Source organism: Panthera onca, chromosome D1 (genome assembly GCF_046562875.1).
Source record: "Panthera onca isolate mPanOnc1 chromosome D1, mPanOnc1 haplotype 2, whole genome shotgun sequence".
NCBI lineage: Eukaryota > Metazoa > Chordata > Mammalia > Carnivora > Felidae > Panthera > Panthera onca.
In genome coordinates, this window is record NC_138348.1 from 40,935,980 (window position 1) to 40,963,068 (window position 27,089).

The 27,089-nt window shown below is 38.1% G+C and overlaps 1 protein-coding gene across 5 annotated transcripts in view; it reads left to right on the forward strand.

The window, feature by feature from the left end:
- HPS5 (HPS5 biogenesis of lysosomal organelles complex 2 subunit 2) overlaps nt 1-27,089 on the forward strand; it is a 39,993-nt gene that overhangs the window by 4,644 nt on the left and 8,260 nt on the right. For 3 of the 5 annotated variants that reach the window (XM_060606161.3, XM_060606160.3, XM_060606162.3), the window contains exons 2-19: nt 1,083-1,246; nt 6,581-6,691; nt 6,863-6,927; nt 7,393-7,585; nt 8,931-9,064; nt 12,546-12,758; nt 13,046-13,117; nt 16,557-16,645; nt 18,599-18,777; nt 19,231-19,389; nt 19,980-20,175; nt 20,850-20,973; nt 21,923-22,072; nt 23,446-23,523; nt 24,049-24,626; nt 25,413-25,533; nt 25,958-26,113; nt 26,862-26,981. In XM_060606161.3, coding sequence (XP_060462144.3) covers nt 1,139-1,246; nt 6,581-6,691; nt 6,863-6,927; nt 7,393-7,585; nt 8,931-9,064; nt 12,546-12,758; nt 13,046-13,117; nt 16,557-16,645; nt 18,599-18,777; nt 19,231-19,389; nt 19,980-20,175; nt 20,850-20,973; nt 21,923-22,072; nt 23,446-23,523; nt 24,049-24,626; nt 25,413-25,533; nt 25,958-26,113; nt 26,862-26,981 — 2,846 coding nt within the window. In that variant the 5' untranslated portion in view covers nt 1,083-1,138. The remainder of the gene's footprint in view (nt 1-1,082; nt 1,247-6,580; nt 6,692-6,862; nt 6,928-7,392; nt 7,586-8,930; nt 9,065-12,545; nt 12,759-13,045; nt 13,118-16,556; nt 16,646-18,598; nt 18,778-19,230; nt 19,390-19,979; nt 20,176-20,849; nt 20,974-21,922; nt 22,073-23,445; nt 23,524-24,048; nt 24,627-25,412; nt 25,534-25,957; nt 26,114-26,861; nt 26,982-27,089) is intronic. The other 2 variants (XM_060606163.3, XM_078433286.2) reach the window with 2 other exon arrangements.

The following is a 27,089-nucleotide window of genomic DNA, read 5'->3' on the forward strand; positions in this document are numbered from 1 at the left end:
AACAAGTATAAGCAGTTGTTTCTGAATTTTTCAGTAGTGTTTGCTTTTTTTTTTTTTAACGTTTATTTTGAGAGAGAGTTGGGGGGTGGGGGAGAGGGAGAGAAAATCCCAAGTAGGTTCTGTGTCATCGATGCAGAAGAGCCTGACACAGGGCTCGATCTCATGAACCCTGAGATCATGACCTGAGCCAAAGCCAAGAGTTGGGCACTCAACCTACTGAGCCACCCAGGTGCCCCTGTAGTGTTTGCTTTTATTCTTAATTTGGCATGTTACAAAAAATGGAGAAAAGTTAAATTAACGGATAAGAATTTTCTTGAATTTTGTTTCTTTTCTGGAAGCTGGTGCAATTTGACAAAAATATACACTTGAGAGTTGCTGAACAGATAACTCTTGTGTTAGTGTACAAAGTCTTCATTGGTTATTTAGCATTTGCTGCTTTGTATTCCTATTCCTATTCATTCCTATCAGTTTTCTTATTGAAGCTCTTACTTTGAGCTTTAATTCTCTGTACCTTACTTCCCACTTAGTAGGTGCATTCATTCATTTAACAGATACTTACTGAGCCCTTGATAGTGTGGAGAAAGAGATCCAGAGGTGTGTTTCTATTGAGCACAGTTAAATTATTGGCTGATAACTATTGAATTTGCTCATAAGGGTTTATAGTTTGAAGCCTTTACAGATGTTGCCTTTTAATGAGAGACTCTGAAAGGTAGAGGAAGATTTACAACTCAAAAAGTACAACTGAGGTTGCTATTTTACCAAAGAGGAACTTGACCAATTTTTCTCTTACATCCTCCGTTCTACCTACTCACGCTGTTAGATAAATAGAGTGGGACAGGATTATGGAGGGACCTTGAGAATCTGGGCTTGATTGTCTGGGAGCTTCAGAGTCAGGGAATGATACAGTACACGCTGATGGTTGCACATAATGTTATCTATGTGTGTTTTCTTTCCTCATAGATGCTAAGTACCTCCAAAGTAGGGATCCTTGTTCCTTTCTCCTGTTTCTCCATGGTCTCCATATATCCATTAAATGCTTACTAACTAAGCAAGGAGCTTCTAAAAATTATATTTTTTTGCAGGTTTTATTCAGGAATACTGTGCCTGTTACTCAACGTAGTTTCACCTTTCCAGCTAAATGACTTTTGTGCCAGTGATACCGGAGTCCTACAGCCACGTACTGGCAGAATTTGAGTCTCTGGATCCATTACTTTCAGCCCTGAGGCTGGACTCCAGTCGTCTGAAGGTGAATTTCTTGATCTGCGTATCTGTTTCATGTTCATATTTGTATATTTTGTGCACACTGTTATATATGCTCCCTGCCATCTAGTTCTTTATGTTTAATGGAATCATGGGTATTCTTCCCTGTGCTAGTAATACCTTACATACAAGTAGCATGTTCATAGGTCTTTCTTTTTTCTTTTTTTTTTGTATTAAAAAGATTTTTTTTTATATTTGAGAGAGCGAGAGGGAGACAGAGTGTGAGTGGGGGAGGGGCAGAGAGCAAGAGGGAGACACAGAATCTGAAGCAGGCTCCAGGCTCTGAGCTGTCGGCACAGAGCCTGATATGGGGCTCAAGCCCACAAACCGTGAGAACGTTTCTTGAGCCAAAGTTGGATGCTTAACTGACTGAGCCACTCAGGCGCCCCAACTCTTTCTTTTTCTTTTTTTTTTTTTAACTTGTTTTTTTATTTTTTTAAATTTACTTCCAAATTAGCATATAGTGCAACAATGATTTCAGGAGTAGATTCCTTAATGCCCCTTACCTATTTAGCCCATCCACCCTCCCAAAACCCCTCCCGTAACCCTCAGTTTGTTCTCCATATTTATGAGTCTCTTCTCTTTTGTTCCCCTCACTGTTTTTATATTATTTTTGTTTCCCTTCCCTTATGTTCATCTGTTTTGTCTCTTAAAGTCCTCAGATGAGTGAAGTGATAACGATTTTTGTCTTTCTCTGACTGACTAATTTCACTTAGCATCATACCCTCCAGTTCTATCCACATAGTTGCAAATGGCAAAATTTCATTCTTTTTGATTGCTGAGTAATAAATACTCCATTGTATATCTATACCACATCTTTTTTATCCATTCATCCATTGGTGGACATTTGGGCTCTTCCCATACTTTGGCTATTGTTGATAGTGCTGCTATAAACATGGGGGTGCACGTGTCCCTTCGAAACAGCACACCTGTATCCCGTGGATAAATGCCTAATAGTGCAATTGCTGGGTGGTAGGGTAGTTCTATTTTTAGTTTTTTGAGGAACCTCCATACTGTTTTCCAGAGTGGCTGCACCAACTTGCATTCCCTTCCCAACTCTTTCTTGATTTACTTTCTGAGCTATCATTTGCTTTCCCATTCTTGAAAACCATGATATTGATTGGTCAGATTTTTTTTTTTCCTTCACAATAATCTTGCTGTTTTCCCTAAGAAAGTAATGTATTTGGTTGAAAATAAATAGTATAAATGAGTATACCATGTTGCATTTTAAGCATCATGGACCACTGCAGTTATACTAAGCTCATTACAGAACAAGGAGTTTGATATACCCTCCATTTTAGGGAACAGAGCAAAAGCCATTAGCTGTGTGGGATAAAGTATGTGCTTCCCTCAAACCCTGAGTTCTTTTGATAAACTCAGGAATGACATAGTGAAGAACAAATCTTATGACCAATTCCAAAATAATTTCATTCTTATACTTTTGCTCCCCTACCCCAGTAATTTTCTAGCCTCTAAGCAGAAGAGTAGGATGTAATAGGCAAAGTGATATGAGCAACACTCATGAGGGGTTGATTTCAGTTAGACTTTTTTTTTTTTTTTTTTTAAGTTTATTTTTGAGAGAGAGAATGAGCAGGGGAGGGGCAGAGTGAAAGAATCCCAAGCAGGCTCTGTGCTGTTAGAGCAGAGCCTGACACAGGGCTTGAACTCACGAACCATGAAATCATGACCTGAGCTGAAATCAATAGTTGGATGCTTAACCGACTGAGCCACCCAGGCGCCCGTCTTTAATCCATTTTGACTTTATTTTTCTGTAGGTGAAAGAAAGTGGTCCGGTTTCATTCTTTGCCTGTTGCTGTCTAGAGTCCTCAATACCATTTGTTGAAGAGTGTCTGTTTCCCATTTATTCCTCCTTTGTTGAAGATTAATTGACCATATAATTGTACTTTTATTTCTGGGTTTTCTGTTCTATTCCCTTGATCTGTGTGTCTATTTTTATGCTAGTACTATACTGTTTTAATTACTACCATTTTGTAATATAACTTGAAATCTGAACTTGTGATACCTCCAGTGTTTCCAAAATTGCTTTGGCTATTCAAGACCTTGTGTAGTTCCATGCAAAATTTAGGATGGGTTGTTCTAGTTCTGTGAAAAATGCTGTTGGTGTTTTGATAGGGATTGCATTTAAACTATAGATTGCTTTGAATAGTAGAAACATTTTAACAATATTCTGTCAATCCATGAGCATGGAATATCTTTCCATTTCTTTGCATCGTCTTGAATTTTTTTTATCAGTGTTTTATATAGTTTTCAGAGTACAGCATTTTCACCTGTTTGGTTAAATTTATTCCTAGATATTTTATTGTTTTAGGGGTAGTTGTAAATGGGATTGTTTTCTTAATTTCACTTTCTGCTGCTTCATTGTTAGTGTATAGGAATGCAAAAGATTTCTGTACATTGATTTTGTATCCTGTTAGTTTACTATTCATTCATTTATCATTTCTCCTGGTTTTCATTTATCAGTTTTAGTGGTTTTTTGGTGGTGTCTTTAGTGTTTTCTCTATATAGTAACATGTTATCTGCAAATAGTGGGAGTTTTACTTTTTCCATACCAATTTGGATGCCTTCTATTTTTTTATGTTGTCTAATAGCTGTGTCTAGGACTTCCAGTATTATGTTGAATAAAAGTGGTGAGAGTGGATATCCTTGTCTTGTTCCTGACCTTAAGGGGAAAGCTCTGTTTTTCACCATTAAGTATGATGTTGGCTGTGGGTTTTTCATATAAGGTCCTTATTGTGTTGAGGTATGTTCCCTCTAGACCTACTTTGCAGAGGGTTTTTATCATGAATGGATGTTGTACTTTGGCAAATGCTTTTTCTCCATCTGTTGAAATAATTACATGGTTTTATCCTCTTATTGATGTGATGTGTCACATTGTTTGTGAATATTGAACCATTCTTGTATCCTGGGACTAAGTCCCACTTGATAAAGATATAATATTTTTTTGATGTGTTCTTGGATTCAGCTTGCTAATATTTTGTTGAGGATATTTGCATCGATATTCATGAGAGATATTGAACTGTAGGTTTTTGTTTTTGTTTTTGTTTTTTTGTGGTGTTTTTATCTGGTTTTGGTATCAGGGTGATACTGGCTTCATAGAATGAATTTGGAAATTTTTCTTCCTCTTGTATTTTTTGGAACAATTTGAGAAGAATAGGTATTAACTCTTTTTTTTAATGTTTGACAGAATTTGCCTGTGAAGCCATCTGGTCCTGGACTTTTTGTTTGTTGTGAGTTTCTTATTCTGATTTAATTATTTTGCTGGTAATTGGTCTCTTTAGATTTTCTATTTCCTCCTACTTTAATTTGGGGAGGTTATACATTTCTAAGAACTTATCCATTTCTTTCAAGTTGTCCAATTTGTTGACATACAGGTTTTTATAATATTTTGATATAATTGCTTGTATTTCTATGGTGTTAGTTGTGATTTTTCCTCTTTCATTAGTGGCTTTGTTTATTTGGGTTCTCTCTCTTTTTTTTAATGAGTCTGGCTACAGGTTTGTCAATTTTGTTGATCTTTTCAAAGAACCAGCTCCTGAGAGCCCCTGGTTTGAGTGTCTGACTCTTGATTTTGGCTCAGGTCATGATCCCAGGGTTGTGGGATCAAGCCCCACCTTGGGCTCTGTGAGCATGGAGCCTGCTTAAGATTCTCCTTCTCTCTCTCTCTGTCTCTCTCTCTCTCTCTCTCTCCCCCTTCTTCTCTCCCCCACTTGCACGCATGCACTCTCTCTCTCTCTCTCTTAAACACACACACACACACACACACACTCACTCAAAGAACCAGCTCCTGGATTCATTGATCTGCTGTATTGTTTTTTTAGTTTCTATATCATTTATTTCTGCTCTGATCTTTATTATTTCCTTCCTTTTCCTGGGTTTGGGTTTTATTCTTCTTTTTCTAGCTCTTTTAGGTGTGAGGTTATTCTTCCTGCTTCTTGAGGTAGGCCTGTATTGCTATAAACTGCCTTCTTGGAACTTCTTTTGCTGCATCCCAAAGATTTTGGACTGTTGTGTTTTCATTTTCATTTGTTTCCAGTAATTTTTAATTTCTTCTTTAATTTCTTGTTTGATCCATTCATTGTTTAGTAGCATGTTATTTAACCTCCCTGTATTGTGCTCTTTCCAAATTTTTTCTTGTGATTGATTTCTAGTTTCATAGTATTGTGGTCAGAAAAGATGCATGGTATGACTTCAATTTTTTGAATTTGTTGAGACTTGTTTTGTGGCCTAATGTGTAATCTATTCTGGAGAATGTTCCATGTGCACTTGAAAAGAATGTTGCATTCTGCTGTTTTAGGGTGGAATTTCCTGAAGATGTCTGTTAAATTCATCTATTCCAGTGTGTCAAAGCCCCTGTTTCCTTGTTGATTTTCTATTTGGATGATATGTCCATTGATCTAAGTCAGGTGTTCCAGTCCCCTGCTATTATTATGTCACTGTATGTGTATATAGTGTATATGTATTTGTACGCACACACACACACACACACACACTATTAATATATATATTGATTGTTTCCCAAAGGCTTTCTTTTTTTCTAACTCTTCCTTTTACCTGGTAAGGTAAACCTTTCTAAGAAACCCCAGCAGGCTTAGTCTTATTAGCTGGAGTTTAGTCAGATAGCTCTCACTAGCTTCAGGAAAAACTGAGTAAATGAATATTTAGATTTTCCAGTTTCTGTGGTGGAAAGCAAGGTTGAAGAGGGTTGGGAGTGTCTGTTCATCAGCAAAGCAACAAATTTTGCCACAGGGTGTTGGGCACAGCATGGCCACTGTTTTCTGTGGTAGATAAGGAAAGGAATTAGCAGGCTGAGGGTCTAACAGCATAGTGACCTGCATCTGTGTCCTCTATAGTTTCACCCATTCTAAAAGCTGTGGGTGATTTGTGTGCTAATTATGTGGACTAGAAATGATTCAAGTGAGTAAATGGTTAAAGCGTTGCTTTATCCCCTGGGGACTTACTTGGTCTTTCATCTTTGTGGTCAGCAGTGGAATGATTTAGCCAAATTACACAAAAGATGAATGATCTGATAACTGGATTTTGCCAAGGGAAAATTACTCATTTGTATAATTGAGCCTATTCAGTCATTTTGAGATTCAGTTAAAAATTTAAAACTACAATGTTCTGTCTGTGTCTTCTGCTCGAATGAGAAGCTGAGTGCCATAACATGGTGTCCAGCTGGGCAGGAAGTGGGGTGGGGGAGGAACCTGCTACACAGATCTTAGTATTTATGTCTAGTAGTTTCTTTTATTTAGTTACGTGACTACGATCACCTCACCCTTGTCTGTTTACATGTTTTCAGTGCACGAGCATAGCTGTGTCTCGGAAATGGCTGGCTTTGGGCAGTTCGGGAGGAGGACTCAATCTCATTCAGAAGGAAGGCTGGAAGCACAGGCTTTTTCTTTCACATAGGGTAAGCTTAATTAATCATAGTTCTGTCATATCATTCGGAGTATCTTTCATAGATCCCAATTTCTCCATTATGAATAATCATTTGGAGTAAAAGAGGAATGTAAATCTTGAGATTTAAAAGTAAAAAATTACCATTTTTGAGAAGCCTAATATTTTTCCTTTTGTGTTCTAGGAAGGTGCAATTTCTCAGGTTGCCTGTTGTTTACATGATGATGATTATGTTGCTGTAGCTACCAGGTAAGAAACTGCTTTAAAATTATCTGATCTTTTCTAAATACATTTTAAATTGACAAGCCCTAGTTATGTGTTTTTTAGGGTGGCTAACCGTCCTGGTTTGTCTACGACTGTCCCAATTTTAGCACTGAAAGTCCTGAGTCCTAAGGAAATCTCTCAGTTCCCAGCAAACCAGGACAGACATTTGGTCACCCTATGGTTTATGGAAAATGTCAGTATGACACAACAACATTTCAGTGGCCTTAAAAGCGAAAGGTAACAGAGATAATTTAGAACATCTTAAGTTCTCTTGTACTGGATTTGTGGACTAAAGAAAGGAAATCAGTACCTTGACTTCCTACTTCCTACTTTTTTCTAAACAAACAGGAGTTTGCATATATATTTAATATAACTGATACTGTGATACAAATAATATTGTACCTTTTTGACCCTTGCCAAAAATTTGCTTCTGTGATTCAATTCTTACAGTCAAGGTCTCGTAGTTATTTGGGAATTAAATCAGGAGCGTCGTGGGAAACCAGAACGAATTTATGTGTCTTCAGAACACAAAGGCCGAAAAGTTACAGCTCTCTGTTGGGATACAGCTATTCTTAGAGTTTTTGTAGGTGATCATATGGGGAAAGTTTCTGCCATCAAACTCAACACTTCTAAACAAGTAAAGGTGAGAGCCAGTCCAATTCTTTGTGTATGTGGTGAGATAGAAGATATTAACAGAATTTCAGTTGAGGGGCACAATTTTATCTACTCTTTCTTGGGGGACTGATCTAGAGCCCACACTATTAATTTTGTGGAGAACTGTTTATGTGTAGCCTGGTTTAGCTTAATACTGTTGCAGGATGGCTTCTGTGAGCTAACTTCAATAATATGCACATTGTCTATTACAGTACTCTGTAACTTACCTATATGGTTCACTTAAATAAAGCATTACCTCTAAACTGTTAATAAGATAAGATGCCGCTTTATTAGTTGTGTGAATAAAATGACAAACACAGAAATGGTACTACTTGCCCAGGCTCCTATTCTCTTGGTCCCTGATTAGAAGAAACTCATGAGTCTAGGTATATTTTTTTTTACAATGGATGTAACTTACTGTGAACTGAATCTTAAAGGCACCTCCTGGATTGTGCTCAGCTGCACGGGTCCCAGGCTTCCTGCCAAAGTTGTTGCAGTAGAAGGGTTGAGTATCAGGTTACCCTGACAGAATGCTCCAGTCTCTCATTAAGGCAGAGCAGACCAGGGGTGCCTAGGTGGCTCAGTTGGTTAAGTGTCCGACTTAGTTTCAGCTCAGGTCTTGACCTCATGGTTCATAAGAGCTCCACATCAGGCCTTGTGCTGATAACACAGAGCCTGGTTGGATTTCTCTTTCTCCCTCTCTCTCTCTGCCCGTTCCTCGCTTGTGTTCTCTCTCTCTTTCTAACTTAAAAAAAAAAGGCAGAGCAGACCAACTTCTTACAGTCCCTCTCCTCCAGGACTGTTAAAATGGGGAACTTGGCTTATTTCTATTTAGGATCTTGGCAAAAAAGAAGAAATCTAACTACCATTGGCTAAATTATTTTATTTTAATTAACATATCAGAATATTCTTCTGGTTTGATCATGGTGACCCTTCAAAGTTGCCACTTGATTCCTAACATATTTTTGATCCCAAATATAGTTGGAACATTATAGGTAGTACAGTCCTAATTTGTCTTTTTTCCGAAGGAAGAAGTACTGTCTTCTGTGTGACAAAATTCTCTCACATGTTCCAAAACTTGTTTCACCTTGTTATTCCAATTTCTAAGATTAGATAACCAGAAACAGTCTTAAGAATTGTCTTCTACAGTTACGTAACAAATTATTTCACAGAACCTTTAAATGACTGAAGCTTTGATATCCTAACAGGCAAATTAAATTTTGACCCATTAAATTTTTTTATTTTGCTGTCCAAAGTTATTTTCACTTAGAAGGTAAAGGAGGTCACATGTATACGTAAAGATAAATCTTCTTTCCTTATCGTGTCTTTTTTAGGCAGCTGCTGCTTTTGTGATGTTTCCTGTTCAGACAATAACAACAGTTGACTCCTGTGTTGTCCAGTTAGATTATTTGGATGGAAGACTACTTATATCCTCACTTACTCGATCCTTCTTGTGTGACACTGAGAGGTATATTGACCAACTGTGGGTCATAGGTTATGCAGAATTCTAGAACTTTCGGAGACTTAGAAGTCATTTAGTCCAAACCCCTCTGTTCAGTAATACAGATGTTAATGAGGAACAAGCTGTGTGCAAGCTGATGTTAGGGAGTAGGAAAGACCTAGAGGAGACTGAGCCAGTGGGCGACGAAGACAGATGTTCACTTAACTCTCCATGAAGTGTGGTCAAAGAGCTATGAGGGAAGGCCAAACAAAGGCCTGTTTTGATATGGGGAATCAGGAAGTCTTCCTTGATTAAATTTGTTGTTGTTTAGATTTGTTGTGTGTTTAGTAGAATGTTACTAACGGGTAAAACTGGGTGAAGAATAAGAACTTTGTGAATATCTATTTTATTGAAATCTCAAGGGTGGAGTTAAGTTTCAGTGAATGGCAAAGACATGTATTGGAGGTAGCTGTGAAACACCAGAACAGAAACATCTTGAAATCAGTATTATGTGTGACTGTGCTGAAGTTCCTCAGCCATTCTCACTGCAGGGAAATTTTCACTGGTGGTTCTTTTTTCCCCACTACCATATTCTTTAGGACCAGCCACTCTTTAAACTATTTAGTAAGGAGAACTTTGAGCATACATAAAAGAATTGTATATTGAACCCCCATGAACCCACCAGCCAGCTTCAATAATTTTGATGATGATTTTGGTAGGCTAAATTTGGAGTAAAACAGGAAGGAAGGGACATTCTAGCAGGAAGGAACAGTCTCTTGTGGAAAAGTGAGAAAGAATTGGGCATATTTTAAAACCTTCCAGTCTGGCGTAGTAAGTAGGGGAGTTGTGGAAGATCAAGTTGGTAAATTGGCTCCACAGTGAGAGTGACAGCCTTAAATGTCACATTAATTAGGTGGGGTTTTAGATCATTTTAAGAAGTGTGCTTAAAGAATAGCAGGGTTTGAAAATTGATTTCATTAGAACTATCCAGGCTTGGAAAGTCTTTATGTATTTCCAGGATTTCATGTATCTGTTAGAAGTCTGCTATTTTAGAAAGCAGGAGTTGTTTATTACAAAAGGTTTGAAGGAGTGTTTGCTGACTGTCAGGGATGGTAGAGGGAAGGTTGGGAAGAAGGCGTACTTTGTATTTATTTTTTTGGATGGGAAAGGCACGTGGGAAGGAGGCCAGTTATAGCAGGTGGTAGGTGTGTGATATCAGAGAACCTAGCTGGATAGCAGAGAGGCAATGGTCAGTTTACATGAAATTCGTGGGAAGGAGGATGTATCTGGTTCTGACTTGTTTCAGACTATGTACATCAGTGAAGTTAGACTTGGAGAACTGGAGATCACCTAGTGCCACCCTTTCATTCTTGGAGCTTGTCTGACATCACACAGCTGAGAAGAGACAGGCGAGACTACAACCTTTCTGTCTTGATTCAGTGCCCTTGCTCTTAACCTCACAGTTACCTCATACATCCTTTGACGTTGGACCTTTGGTCATTAACTCCACACTTGAGATTTTGGGGAAGTATTTGTTAGCTTCACCAAATTGATAACTATTCTTCATCTGTAGGTTTCCAAGTTTACAAAGTGCCCCGTGTAGAAAGCTATATGATAGACTTTATAAAACAAAGACCTAAGTAAGTAGAGGTTTATTTTTCCTTCTGTGCAGTGGAATTGCTGATCTTCATTTTCCCATTTCACAGGGATGTAGCTAGAGTTGGTTATGAGAATAACCTAGATTCTGCTGCTAAAATAACACATTCTAGAAATGCCCACTTCCTGTTAGCTAGAATTCAGTTTGGGGGGACATGAATAGTACAATAATTTTAAAAATTCATTTATGTTTAATTTTTTGTTTGTTTGTTTCAACTTATATTCCCTCCCAACAAAAAGCATTAAAAAAAATAAAAATAAAAACAACGGGGGCTCCTAGTAACTAACGGAAGTGATAGATAGGAATGTGCTTCTCTTGCCCGCCACTGGCTACTTTGTCAATATCATTGATGAGCAAGGTGGAACCTGGGAAGAAATAGAAGAAATAGAAACAAAGAACTATGGTATAGTGGAGAGAACACTGACTAATGGAAACTGGAAATATGGTTTCAAATTCTGGTTCTGCCACTTTTTAAACCTTGCTAAATGTTGGTTTCCCCATCCAGAATAGTAGAGATAGTATTAACTAAGATAACATATATGACATACTTCATCTTATGCCTGTTACATATTGTTTGAAAATGTAGAAATCAAGGTTAATGAGCATACAAATAAACAAATTGCCTGTATTTGTTCAATCAACAAACATTTACTGCACTCTTCTGGACCCTTAGTATTGTATTAAGCACCATAGAAGATATAAAGTAAGCAAGAAATAGATTTTATTTCCCAAGTAAGGAATATAAGTAGTAAATCCATAGCTTCTTAGATTGCTCTGTATACATTTCAAAGCACTTTCATATCCATGTTCTCGTGGTACACATAGTTCTCACAGTTTTTCATAGTACTAAAGCTGATGTTACTTTTTACCCATGAAAACAGATAAGTACAGGGATATTGAATCATCTAAGGTCACCTAGTAAATTCACACTAGAGGGCATATTAGGTCATTCTCTAATAGAAGAGTTTGAGTGCATGGAGCACTATAATGTAGTTAATGCTCTCTGTGGGTCAGACACTGTGCTGTACATTGGGAATTTAAAGAAGAGAAACAAATGGCCTTTGTCTTAAGAAAAGTCATAATCTATTGTTCAGAGACACAGTTGCCGTATATAAGGTGGTAAGTGCCATGGGAAGCGTGTAATTCAGCTTATGGGCATCAATGAAGTCTCTTGTGGAAGAATGGTGAAGTCTTGAAGAATACTTAAGTAAAGCAGGTTTTAGGAAGAGAGTATCACCTTCCATTGTTCCCAGGCAGTGTACTAAGCACTTTTGTGTATTTAGGTCGTGTAATCATAAGGAAACAGAATGTTCAAAGTTAGAGTTTCAGAAGGACTTGGCATTTTGAGGAAAGAGCAAAGAGTTTACTGGGTGTTTGTGGCAGGAGAATGGCTGGAAGACAGGGTTGGAGAGGTAGCTTAGTAACTTCCATGGAGTGTCCAAAGAACCTTTTGCAAGGTGATTTTGCAAGGTGATTTGCAAGGGATAGATTTTAAACCACTTTATGATAGGATTTAAGGATGTATGCAATGGTTTGCTAGCACTCATTTTGTGGATTTGAAAGGGGCCTTCACATGAATTCTGAGCCCCTCATTCTGTGGATAATAAACTGAGCACTAATGTGAAGTGGTTTGCTTCCTGTTACAGAAATCGTTAATGGCAAATCAGAGCCAAAACCCTATTTTGACCTTTCCATGCTGCCGTTCTTTCCAATATATTGCTAATACAAATACAGAGAGGATATTTTGGGTGCGGTTATTATGGCCATAGGGTTATTATGTCCATTAGTAGTGCCATTTGTTTTTGACTTTTTTATAAGTAAACGTGCTTTCTTTTCTTTTGGGGGGATTAGAGAAAAATTTTGGAAAATCGGAAGCAAGGAAAGAGATGGAGAATATGGAGCTTGTTTCTTCCCTGGAAGATGTTCTGCGGGCCAGCAACCCCTAATATATTGTGCTCGCCCTGGCTCTAGGATGTGGGAAGTGAACTTTGATGGTGAAGTTATAAGCACACATCAGTTTAAGAAACTCCTCTCGTCACCACCTCTCCCTGTGATTACTCTAAGGTAATGATTTGTATTGCTGATAGGGACTATCTGAGGAATTTACATGCAGGAGTTCGGTTGAAATCTCTGATATTCTAGACGCATTAAAGATTATGCTTTCTAAAAGTGAAGTCGAATTTTTACTCAAGATTTAGAGAAACCAAAAAGCCTTTAACCAGCTATCTTTGATATGATTAAAGTAGATTGAATACAGGCAGATGAGTTAGATGCTGCAAAACTTTTCCTACGTAGGGAACAGCATGCTTTTTTGTTGTGGTTAATTCATTAACAGACTGTTTACTTCCTAGATCTGAACCTCAGTATGATCATACAGTTGGATCTTCCCAGTCTTTGTCTTTCCCCAAACTCTTGCACCTTAGGTAAGTTTCTCCTTTTGATGTTCAAAAAAAAAAAAAAAAATGAGCACTTAACTTTGTCTCTTTGTTTCTTGTTCACGGGTGGTTTTTTAAACGTTGTTTTTGTACTAAGATATTTTTGGAAAATTAGGAAATGACTATGTTACATGACGTGTTCTAAGAGGAATAAAAAGATCATAGAAGTATGCTTCTTTTTTTGTTGTTTCAAATTGACCTAAACCAATTGGACAGTCGATAATTGTCAGGGAACTTCTGACAGTTAGAGCTAAGAACTGTCAGTACTCTTTTCTTTTCATAACCTCCCCTGCCTGGTGGGAGGTTAAAATGAAAGCAAGTCTCAGACTGAAGTCAGCCACACAGATGTATGCTTCTTAGCAAGTAGGCACAAAAATAATTGTAGAACTTGTTCTTGTAAGCTTGGTGAACTTTCAGCTTCTGTCCTTTAGGTGCTCCGACAAGTACCTTGCATGAAAGATCTGTACATTCAGCTGTATTCTAATATCAGGGTTCAGCTACCCTTCCAGCAGGATTAGGGGCAGCACACAGAGTCACTAAAGGCTGGGTTTGCCAATTCTTACACCTTGTTCTTCAAGCATGGGGGTGCCAATGTATGATTTCTAGCCAGTCTGTATATCTTGAGGTCATTTCATCAATGGATATTATTTCCAGTATCCCTTAAGCTAACATGTTAAGATCTCTAATGCAGATTCAGAGAATGTTATTTAGAGATTGTTTTACGGTGGTCTGTTATAGGGACTGCTGATTGGGTTCTTTCAAAGGCTAACTAACCGCTCTTAGAATGTGATTTTTTAAAAAAAACTTTAGAAACGTGAACTAATTGCCCCTAACTAATGTAGGTATATGTCACACTGCCTACACTGACGTATTTCACATTAAATTATAAATTCATAAATCACGTTAGTAAATTCATGATTCTCCCTGAAAATTAGGTAAAGCATAAAGAGTTTTTAATACTCTTCCTTTATGGTAGTTTTTACGATTTCTAATTACATATTCATACAGCATTTACGTTTGTCTTACTCTTAGAGGGTAAGTTCTATAAGGGCCTTGTTTCTATTTGGTTCATTATATTATTCGTAGTGCTTGGCATAGCATCTGGTACATAGACACTTCTGACTGTGATGTGATATGTGAGGAAGTCCTTTACTCAAGGGTGTGTTTTCTAATGGCAAGACCATGGTCTGCTTGGCTCTTCTGGTAGAGTTACTCTTTTGAGTTAAGCTATTTAAAGCTCCTGTTACAGTTTCTGCCATAGCAAACAAAGCCCTTGATGATCTGGCTGTGCCTACTCTTCAGCTTAAGCAATAATTAATGCCAGTTTGAAGCCTTTGCAGACTCTTCCAGCAGGCTTAGATTAGACACTTACTCCTGGGCACTATTGTCACCCTTTTTCATTCCTCTGTCACCACCCCTATTTCACTGTACTTTGAATATCCATCCCAGCACCAGATTGTCAACTCCTTTGCTGTGGGCACAGTGTTAGTCACATAGTAAGCTCTCAAGTAATAGCTCAATTAAAGAATTCAATGAAGATTTTTTTTTTTTAAATCATGAGTAGAAGGGCTTTTTGTTCCTGTTTGTTTCCTTTTCCCCCCTCACCTATACACTTGTGTCCTATGGTAACCTTTACTGTTACACCCACAAATCCCACAGGGAGGCAAATTTATATGCTTAGTTTTCTTTTGGGTAAATAGTATCCCTTTTCCCTCCTTGAGTTTTTAACCAATGCTCTTAGGCTGCGTTCTAGTCCCTTTATTATCAAAGAAAGGACAAGGGGATGAGGGATGTGTAAATTACAAAGTATCAGCTTTTACCTGAACCTCTCTCCTAAGATTTCCTAAGGAATCTTTTCAAGCCGAGTATCACTTTCAGTGTCAAAATCATGATCTTATAACTCTACTCAGGGGTCCTCTGGCCTCTTGCTTTTTTCTCCTCTGGCTCCTGAAGGTAGCCTTCCAATTTTTCTTCCTCTGGATTAGCATTCTGACCATTTCTTCCATCTTTGTGTCAAAGATTATTTTCCCATAGCGACAGTGATCTGGTCTTATATTGGCAAGATGTTTAATATTTGTGTGAGGATCCAGTTCCTGTTAAATACCACTCCTAGTTTCATAGCCACATAGTACCATGTTTAGTACTCTTGGGGGTATAAAGAAAAAAAAGGTTCCTGTTTTTAAGATTATAATTTGTTGGAGAGATGTGGTGTTTCTACAAAAATCTGAACAATAATAAAGAAAAAGGGTTCCAACAGTGCGGTACATGACTAAGTGCCATATGAACAGGGTTGACAAGAAGTAGGATGAGTGCAGGAGGAACAGTAGTTGCCCTCGGCTCTCAGCTCTCGGAGGATTCCAGAGGGGCGTGGCGCTTCTGTGATCCTTGGGAAATGGCTAGAGTGAGAGTACTACAAGCTCGGCCGCCCTGACCAAGGGGAAGAAACAGAGTTTACCAGTGGTATATGAGAAATAGTAGCAGCCTTGAGAGGGGAAATGAGATATATAAGCAAAGAGTATGAAAGAAATGAGAGACGTGGAGAGTAGCAGAGGACTGGGGAAGGAGGTGGACCAACAAAGTGCAGTGTCCCGGAGTCCAGGGAGGTGAGATTCAGGAAGGAACAGTCCGTGGGGTTTGGCCCCTGCATGAGGATCAAGAAGAAAGGATAAGGAAGGGTTATTTCATTTGGCATTTAGGAAATCTATGACTTTTTGAAAATGCAGTTTCGTGGAATAATCAGGATTCTAGATAATAATAGTTGGTAGATGGGTCAGTGAGGATAAATGAGAGAAAAAGTACATTCTGTGAGGTAGAGGGAGAAAAGTCCAGGTTTTGGAGACAGACTGTCCTTGGGCATATTATTTAAGTTTTAAGTGTTTATTTGTAAGAAAAAAGGAAAAAACACTTCTATCTTGATGGGCTGCCACAAGGTTAGATAATAGGTAGGGCCTTTGATAAAGCTCCTGGCAGATAGTGGACCAGGAGTTTTCAACCTTTTATTGCCTGCTCACAACTACGGACATCAAAATATTACCATCCCTAAAAGTGTTTCACTAGAGCAGTGATTTGTGGTGAGGTATGTCATCTGTTTTAAATGTGCCCATTTCATACTAGTTATGGGGAATTCGGCTGCTTTAACAAACATTAGTAAGATAACAGCCTTTTCTTTTTCTAGAAGATTTTTAGTGTATGTATCTAAATTTTTCCCAGTTTGGCATCATATTTTTTAGGGGGCTTTTGCTACAGACATAAAAGGGGTGTCAGGACTTGATTAACTGGATCACTGTTGTGATTTTTTTTTTTTTTTTTTTGTACAGTCTCAATTTACTTTTATAGCTGATGTGAGGGTCTGAGTTCAGGGAATTGTATCACAAACTTCTGTATCCAAGCAAACTAGAATTCTCTTAACTTCTCTTTTCTTTTGCAGTGAGCACTGTGTGGTGACGTGGACAGAAAGAGGAATTTATATTTTCATTCCTCAGAATGTTCAAGTTCTTCTTTGGAGTGAAATCAAAGGTAATTGTATTTTTCTTCCTTATGTAATTTTTAATCTCATGCTTGTGAAGGATTTAGTTATTGTAGGAGAATTCATTTGCAGTGTGAAAAGTAGAGAAATAGAATGAGGTGACATTTCTTATAAAGGTTAACATCATAGACATTTCCCGCCATAAGGTATAATCCAAGCATCCACTTTTGAATTTGTGGTCAGTTATTTAGTTTTTCATGGGTAGTTTTAAATACAGTTTCCATTTATTCTTTAATATTAGTAACCACTGCTAAGGATTGAATGAGTTCATCTTTTCCTTCTGTTTACCCTGAATTTTGATGCCTGTTGGAAGTCTTGCTTGAACTTCCATTTTGTGTCTTAATAGTTTGAGGTTCAAGAAGTCCTTGTGAGAGCAACAGCATTTTATGTGGCTGAGGCAGAGAAAGTCAATCTCTATGTTTTTTTAGTTTAAACCAGAAATAGAAGACATCTAGCTGTGTTAGCATTGCTACTCAGAGAGTGTATCTTATCTTTTTGGGTCATTTTCTACCTTGTAAAAATATAAAAAAGAGGAACCATTATTTACCAATCTGATCAATATTGATTTCTTGTGGATTAAGTTCACTAAGCTTGTCCCTTTAAAACGAGTTTGTTTTTTCAAAAAATGACATATACACTGTATAAGTTTAAGGCATACAAAGTATTGATGTGATACAGTTACACAGTTAACCCCTGAACAACGTGGGAGTGAGGGGCACAGACAAGTCGAAAATCTGCATGTAGCTTTTGACTCCCCACAAACTTAACTACTAATAGCCTACTGTTCATCTGAAGCCTTACTGATAACATAGTTTACATACTTTGTATGTTACATGTATTATTTGCTGTATTCTTACAATAAAGCTAGAGAAGAAAAAATGTTAAAATCATAAGAAAGAAAATAGATTTACCGTAATATATTTATTGAAAAAAATTCACATATCATTGGACCTGTGCAGTTCAAACTCATGTTGTTAAAGGGTCAACTATATATTGTGATGATTACTATCTTTTATGATGAGAACATTTAATATTTAGTCTCTTAGCAGCTTTGCAGTATATGATACATTATTGTTAACTATAACCACAATGCTGTGTGTGCGTTAGATCTCTAGAACTTATTTGTCTTCTAACTTTGTACCCCTTGACCAACATCCACTACCCCTCCAGCCCCTGGTTACCACCATTCTACTCTGCTTCTACTTGTTTGGCTTTTTTTAGATTCTACCTATAAGTGATATCAAAAACTAGTTTTTTAAGTCCTTTTGTGATGTTCTGCCAAGACAGGTATTTTTCTCATGAATTGTTTGTCAGTGTACATGCTGTGTTAAAAATCCATTCATTGACGCTAGATTGTAACTCTCAGAACTGTTGTAGTCTGGCCTCTAATGTAGAGTGCTCTTTTGAAGTCCCAATTCCTTTTCATAGAAAGTAGCATTTTATTTTTTTATTTATTTTATTATTACTTTTCAAAATTCCAGTGTAGTTAACATACAGTTTAATATTAGTTTCAGGTGTACAGTATAGTGATTCAGCAGTTCCATACATCACCCCAGTGCTCATCAGGACAAGTACACTCTTTAATCCCCATCACCTATTTCACCCATCCCCCACCCACTTCCCCTCTGGTACCCATCAGTGTGTTCTCTATAGTTGAGAGGCTGTTTCTTTGTCTTTCTCTCTTTCCTTTGCTCATTTGTTTTGTTCAGAACAGATTTTAACCATAGAATTTTAGATTAAACAGATGCGTTTGTCTCTTATTTTTTTAGAAGTGTCTAAAAATATGATTTCTTCATTGAAATGCAAGTATAAATGAGACGAAATTCAGTCAAGTCAAACTCATTGTAAAAAAATGAATTTCTTAGAATAATTGCAGCCCTTGCCAAAATGGAAAAGGAATATTTGCTTAAACTTCTGTGTGTTCACCCCTGTGGTTTTTGTAGATATTCAGGATGTGGCCGTCTACAAGAATGAGCTGTTCTGTTTGCACCTGAATGGAAAAGTCTCACATCTTTCTCTGTTATCTGTGGAACGCTGTGTGGAGCGCCTGCTGAGGAGAGGCCTGTGGAACCTGGCGGCTTGCACCTGCTGTCTTTTCCAGAACTCTATCATTGCCAGCAGAGTGAGTCAGAGAGCTTACATACTCATCTCGGTTGTTAAAACCACCCTAGCCTGCAGGATTGTGTTACAAAGTTGCTTGTCTTTATTAGCAAATGAAGCCCCCATAAATCCCTACAGGAAGCATGGCATATAAATCTAGGGGTGGGTGGAGGGTAAGAAAAAGAAAAAAAGAAAAAGGGAATACTTCCCACTTAAAAGAAAATTAAATTTTCTCATAAACTTACTTGAATTTCAGACCTTGTTTTAAGGGGGAATGATTGTGTGTAATAGCATTTAATTCTTAATTTCTAAGATAATTCTCATTAACTCTTTTACTACCTTGTTAAACCTTTTTAAAGCAACTTTGAGGTTTTATGTTCTCTGTTAGATCTCTTTCAGTATATTGGCCACTGAATTTAGATTTCATTATAAATAGTAAGCTATTCTACTTGGTTTCTACTTACCCTTTCATTAGGGAAGAAAATCTTTGACTGTGGATAAGTTGGAGCATTTGAAATCTCAGCTGGACCTCACAACCTATAGTGATCTGATTTCTCAACTGGAAGAATTGATCTTAAAATTTGAACCTTTGGATTCAGCTTGCAGCAGTAGAAGAAGTTCCATTTCATCACATGTAGGTATTTTTACTTTTCAAAGGGTTTATCTGTACAGTAAGGCTTTTCTTCCTCAGGTTGTACTCCTATATCTCTTGAGATCCCAAAGCTTATCTTCTTTCCATGTGATAGATTTAGAGAGAGGGGAGAGTTGTCAAGAGGGGGCTTTCTTTCAGCCGTTGGGCAGCCCTATGAAGCCTCCACTTAGGTATGTCTTGGAGCCATATTTTGTTTCATCATTGTTTATTATATTCTGTTTTAGTACCTCATGTAGCTTCCAGCACAAGTTAAGTTGCTCCTAATCTGTGATTTCAGAGCTTCATGCTAATTTGAGTCATAGTGCAGCTCAGGGTTGTCTTCGTGACTCCCCATTCTCACAGCCAGGATTCATGGAGGCAAGCTAGAGAAAGATGTTAGTGTGACGTCATCAGCATGTGAGGGTGGTCCAGCTGCCAGAAACCTAAACCTTGCTCACCAGTTTGTTCTATGAAGCCATAATTGTTGTTATTGGCTTGCTACTTACTCTTGTTGGTTTTTCTCTTTAAAAACCATTTTTGTGTTATGAAGGAAAGTTTTATTTTGATTTTTTTGGGATTCTTTTTATTTTTAGGAAAGTTTCAGCATCTTGGACTCCGGTATTTATCGTATCATTAGTAGTAGAAGAAGCAGTCAGTCAGATGAAGACTCTTGTTCTCTTCACAGCCAAACTCTCTCAGAAGATGAGAGACTCAAAGAATTCACCTCACATCAAGAAGAGGACCAACCGGATCAGAGTTGGAGCTCACACGGGAATGAAGGTGATAATGGTGCGTTTTGTTGGTTGCTGACATGAAGCAGTTATATTCTGTGACTTCTCTTTGCCGGGATTAACTTGTGCATTGAGTTTTCTCCATGGTGTTAATAATTTTTCTTATGTTGACAGACTTTCCACTCAAACATGTTGATCTGTTTGTCATAGAAGAATGGGTTTAGGTTTAGTTGTATTTTTCCCCCTCCTGTTTAGGTGAATATTGATACAGTCTGTAATTTTAATCACACATCAAAATGCTGCAAGAGTTAAGAAAGGAAGTCATTAATCAAAGGAGCAGAACAATTTTATCTTGACTAACCAAATTATTTTCCATCAGGAATGAAAAATTACTACAGTTTTGGAGGCCATTGCCTTCACTTTTCGATGTTCGAGTATTCCTGTGACTCAACTGTTGAGAAGAGCTTAATAAAGACTCTAAACTTCCTTTTTGACTTATGGGGATTCAGGGTTAGTAGGCAAATGAAGGTACCTGCCTCAGTGTTTTATATGTGGACCATCCCGTGCATCTTGTAAACCTGTGTTCTGCTCATTTGTATCTGGCTCAGTTGTGATTTCGGTATTGAATCCTTCATTTCCTTTGGTTTATTCATTTCAGAATTTTTTTAAAGATTAAAAAAAACTCCAGTGTGATTAAATTTTGTTTCTTTTTCCCCTGATTACATTCATCAGACAGTGTTTCCCATGTTCCCGTGACGTTTGAGACAGATAAGAATGAAACATTCCTTCCCTTCAGCATTCCATTACCATTTCGTTCTCCTTCTCCTCTTGTGTCTCTTCAGGCGGTCAAGGAAAGGTAAACTCATTAGTCCTGTCCCCTAATCCTGTTTCTGGTTTCATTTCAGTTGTCACATTAGGTACTTTTGTGCTGAGGATGGAAAGACATTTTGAATAAGAAAAAACAAGTCTCTAGGTTATTTCTCATATAGCCTGTTATTTCCATCTTCGACAGTTTAGCTTCCCTCTTTGGGTAGTTGGGTATTTGGGTTGTTACAAATGTGTCTTCCATCCCAAACAGAGTAACATTTTGAAAAATCTGTTTTTTCCTCATCCCTGATACTAACAGTTTCCATATATCATTAGTCATTTTTTTTTTTTTTTTATCCTTTCAGTTCGCACTCAGAATTGGAGACTCTTTGGAAGTCTTTCCAACTACTCCATGGGCCTAGAATTGGCATTCCAGTTTGAGAGCAAAGACTTGTATAGTTACTTAACCACTTATCTGAGTCTTACTGGATACTGTTTTTTTTTTTGTTTTGTTTTGTTTTTTTAATTCCAGTAGAGTTAACATACAGTGTTGTATTACTTTCAGGTGTACAGTATAATGATTCACTTACCAGATACGGTTTTGCTTGTAAAGGAGGTTATATTATGACTTGTTAGCCACTGAATTTCATGAAGAAATTCTGTTAATTCGCTGGGCAGTATGGGGCAGGTGGTTACATGGCCTCCTTTGCCTAAGTTACAGAAACATTGCAGACCTAGCTGGAGTTAAAGACTTTTTCTTTAGCACTGAATCAAGGCAGTTTAGTAAATGAAGTGAATTTTTATTATATTGTATGTTTTATGTGGGCCTTATGTGAAATATGTAGCTGATTAAGAAAGTTGCTATAAGTATAGTCTTTATTAAGTCCAAGTTGCTTTTCTAGGACTAATGGGAACAGAGAGAACTCAGGTACTGAATTTTTTGTTCTTGGGAGTAATGAGGTGTTTTTCATATTAGTCTTTTGGTATTTGACTTCCAGTGTCTCTAGCTTTGTACGTAAAACTACTGAGAAGATTGGCACCCTTCATACAGGCCCTGATTTGAAAATAAGACCAGAACCCAGGGGTGATGAGCAGTTATGTGAAGAGGATATGAGTCCAGTCACTTGCCCAAAAGAAGAAGACACTGAGTAAGCTCTTACATATAAATCTGGGTAAATTCTAGAGGACTGAGCTGTCATTTTGCAGAAAGCCATAGAGAAGGCACACATTAGAGAAGGCACACATCTGACCCTGTTCATTATAGATTGTGTAGCTCATAAAAAATGTGAACACCATAAAGTAAGTGTTGGAAAATGACACCTACCCATAGCAAGTCTGTTGAGAGAGAGTTTTAATTTAGCACCTCTTTCATCTGTCCTCTGCACAACATCCCTCCCCTCCAAATCTCTTCAAACTTCTGGGATGTTAGAGAAGACTATTAGATTAAGAGTAGGATTGCCAAAGATCTAGGCCTTGTCCTTGCTGTGCTTCTGACTAGCGTGTGGCCTTGGGTAAGTCACTAATGCTCTCTGGCCTGTAGGATGAGAGCATTGGCATTGATGTCATGTCAGCATGATATGCTGGTGGCATAATCCTTATGTAGTGGGGTTGCAGCAGAGCCCGTGGTCTGGCACAGTGTGAAATGTCTTGTCCATCTGGTCTCTGCCTTAACTCACAGTTCATAGGATCTGAGCATTGGAAGCACACCAGCTCAGTACTCACCCAGGAATTGAGACACCCCCAGGCCCAGTTGTAGGTAGACAGATAATATAGGATAATTTTCTGAATGCTTACATTTACAGGAAAAAAAGTACAGGTATTGTTGTGGCATTTAAGGCAATCCTCACTCTGACCTTAGCCCACCTTTCCAGCCTCATTTCCAACTGCATGCTTCTAAGTGCTCTCTATTCTGGTCCTGTCAGAGCATTGGGTGGGTACACTTCACTACCTTTGTTCATGCTGTTTCTTTCACCTGTGCTATTCCCCACCCCACCCCCATTCTTTTTATTTTTAAGTTTATTTATTTATTTTGAGAGAGAGGGTGCACATGTGAGGGGGGAGGGGTGGGGGAGAGAGGGAGAGAGAGAATCCCAAGCACGCTTTGGGCTTGAACTCATGAACCATGAGACTATGACCTGAGCTGAAATCCAGAGTCGTTTACTTAACCCACTTAACCACCCAGGCGCCCATCCCCCCTTTCTTCCTAATACACATACCACCTCCTTGGGAACACTTCCCTTGATTGCCTTATCAGAAAAATTACTCCTTTTTCCGTGCTTTACGAACACAGTGTTTGTGCCGCTCTTTAGCATTCATTTTATTCTCATTTATGTTATGGTTAGTTGTTTGCATGCCTTTCTTTCTCTCTTGAGTTTACTCATCTTGAAGCCGTGGATTATTTTTTGTATTCATCTGTTTGTGTCATGTAACGTTCAGTACAGTACGTGTCACTTAGTAAGCACTTAGAAATATTTGTTTAAGGAAGCTCTGATCCCCTCTAACACTTTTCACACTTCTCTAGGGAGAAAAAAGAAGTAATTAGTCAACCTCCAGAAGAGGACAAGTTCCAAGACCTCAAAGTAGCAACAGCAGAAGCAATGTGAGTATTTATGAACAAGAGAGGGTTTTTTTTTTTTTTTATGTTTGTTTATTTTAGAGAGAGAGAGAGAGAGAGCCAGTGAGCGTGAGTGGGGAGGGGCAGAAAGAGAGGGAGACAGAATCCTAAGCAGGCTCCAGTATCCGAGCTGTCAGCACAGAGCCTCGCATGGTGCTCGAACCCACAAACCATGAGATCATGACCTGAGCCGAAGTTGGATGTTTAACCGACTGAGCCACCCAGGCGCCCTGAATGGGAGAGTTTTATAGTGAATGGGAATGACTTCAAGGTCATCAGAAGTGGTCCTGAGACCATGTGGGCAAAGATAGTCTCATTTGTAATTGAAATTCAACAATTAGTATTAAAGTTACTCTCATATTGTCATCTTGCTGAGATAATTGTTAAAAGTTGAAAAGTAACATTTATTCCAGATAAGTATGCTATGTCCAGTAGGTTTGCTTAGCATGAAATAATTTGTTTTAAAAAAACACATGAAACATAAATTTCATACTTGTCTGTCTTGTGTAGGACCAAGCTACAGGACCCACTGGTTTTGTTTGAACCCAAGTCTCTGAGAATGGTTTTACAAGAGTGGCTTTCGCAGTTAGAAAAAACATTTGCCATGAAGGACTTTTCAGGCATTTCAGATACTGGTAACTCATCCATGGCATCAAACCAGGATGTGCTATTGTTTGATGAGTCAAAAAAGGGAGTATTAGATGAAGATAATGAAAAAGAAAAAAGAGACTCTTTAGGCAATGAAGAAACTGTTGATCAAAGAACATGTGAATCTACAAGTAGTCTGAGGGAGCCCTTGGATGACCTTTTCCAAGTGTGTTCTCCATGCAGCATAGCTAACAGTCTTCAGAAGGATCTGGCTGAATTGGCAACGTTGTGTTTGGAATTGAATGTATTGAATTCTGAGACCAAAAGCACAAGTGGACATGTGGACCACACTTTGCAACAGTACTCTCCTGAAATTCTGGCTTGTCAGTTCATAAAGAAGTACTTTTTTGTCCTGGACTTGAAAAGAGCAAAGGAGAGTATCAAGCTTAGTTACGCTAAAAGTCCTTGTGTTTGGGATACTTTTATTGAAGGATTGAAAGGTAATAATCAGATTGCCTTATCAAATAGAAATCAGTATAGAGGACAATAGCCTCTTAGCATTTTTGCATTTAAAAAAAAAAGATTTAAGTACAAGATTATTTCCATTTTGGTCAACCTCCATTCTGTTTCCCACTCAATTTAATTTTTATGGTTTAATTTGCAACTGTATTATAAGAAATTCATTTTATTTCTCTTAAAGTCATACTCAGAAAACATATATATAGCAAAATTGGAGAAGTTGAGATTCAAATGAAATGTGTTACAAATGCAGTCATATAAAAACAAGAAAATCGTTTATGTAACTTACTAATGTAGAGATAATATAGGCCATATTTTGAGTACTTACTGTGTGTCACATATTGTGCTAAACACTTTAAGGAGGTTTCATTTCCTATCTTAGAATTATTTTCAGAGTGGAGGGTGTTACTCCATTTAACGGGTGAAAAGAGTGAGGCACAGAGAGATTTTAATAATTGAGTAGTCTAAACTGTTGTGATAAATGTGTCACAATAACTCAGATGTAGAAGTTTATTTCTTGCTCATATAATCTCCAGGACAGGTTCCAAGTCATTGGGAAACTCGCTCCCACGTGGTAATCTAGGTTGATCTTAAGGTCCTTAAAAGTAGAGATTGTGTCCTGTCCTTTTTTTGTTTGTCCTCCAGTGCTTAACCATTGTGCCATGCACCCAGTAGGTCCATAACTAATGACTGTTGAATGAATGTGTTCATGAACTGAGTATTTACAGCTACGAGATGAAAGGAAAAGGGTGTGCTTTATCTTTCAGAAATGGCAAGTTCCAGTCCTGCGTATATGGAGATAAAGGAAGGAGACCTACCAACAAGATTAAAGTTAGTGAATGACTCAGTCCCCTTTGACAGTCCTTTGTTGATTGCTTATGCCGCCAGGTAAGTTGTCCTCTGCCATTTATATGAACTAAAGTCATGGTGTTTGGTTCTGGTTTTGGTCTTAATCTCTAAAGTTTTACTCAGTTGTATGGTGGGCAGCTTCTTGTCATTTTTTTTTCTTTTTGAAAAAATTGTTTTTTCTTTTTGAGAGAGAGAGAGAGCACGCAAGCAGGGGAGGGGCAGAGAGTGAGGGAGACACAGAATCTGAAGCAGGCTCCAGGCTCTCAGTTGCCAGCACAGAACCTGACTCGGGTCTGGAACTCACCATGAGATCATGACCTGATCCAAAGTTGGAAGCTTAACCACCTGAGCCACCCAGGCACCCCGATTGTCATTTTTATTTCTAATAAATGCTTAGATAATGTAACCAAGTTACATCATCTCATTGAAGTTGGAGACTAACTGGTTTTGTTTTTAAATGCAGATTGTATGAAACGTTTGGAGAATCTGCTCTTCGGTCCTTAATCAGGTTTTACCCATCTATTTTGCCTTTGGATGTCATGCAACTTTGTCATCATCATCCTGCTCAGTTTTTGGCCTATTTAGACAGTCTGGTGAAATCAAGGCCTGAAGATCAACGGTGAGAAGGCGAGAATATTTGCAGACTCTCTTTTCTTTTGATAAGGCATTGTTTCCCTTGTATAAGCTGTTGTTATGTTCTTACTGCCACCTGCCGCACAACTGACACACCTGTTATGGAAAGGATGGTTTTGGCAGTCATGTACCGTTCTTTCACAGTCCACAACACATACCATAAATGTGCACATAGCTAGTGTACTTCTCTTCACTCTGTCTCAGGGATTCTCAGTGAATCAGTGATGATCAATGATGATCAATGTAAAATTAAACCCCTGCTTCACGTCCTACACTAAGGCAAATAAGCTTCCTTGTTGTCTCTGCTGGTGAGTGGATTTATTGCCACCTCTTTGTTGATAATATCCCAGTTTTTTGTGGATCTCAGTCCCAGATCTCATCTCTTTTTTAGACTGAGGTCTCATTTCCTATTTCCACATGGCCCTTGGTTTCAACACCTGCCCACCCCCCCGCCCCCCGCCCTTTCTTCATCTCATTGATTTACATTTGCCCTACTGGCTTTCATTTCTCTTTTTGTTTTAGGCCTTTTGGTATCTTCCTTATTATCTTGAGCTCAACTGTTCATTTAATAGGCTATTAGATTTTCACCAGCATTTCTAGACATTATGTAGCAGAGGGTTTTCAAGTCATTTCATCTACTATTTTGGTCCCCTAATAACATTTTCTTCACATTCCTACATTTTATGTTTCCTTTCTCAGCATGAAGATGATTTTTCTCCCCAACTTTCTTTTAGGCCATCCTTTCTTGAGTCCCTTCTACAACCAGAATCTTTAAGATTGGATTGGCTGCTTTTAGCAGTGACCCATGATGCTCCCCCAAGCACAAGCACTATGGATGATGAAGGAAACCCCAGGTATAAAAGTTCTCCTTCCAGCTCCGATGTTCTCCTAGAATGGAACTGCTTTATTCATTCATAGCATTCTGGGCTTACTTCAAGAATAGCTATGGAAGAGACTGACCC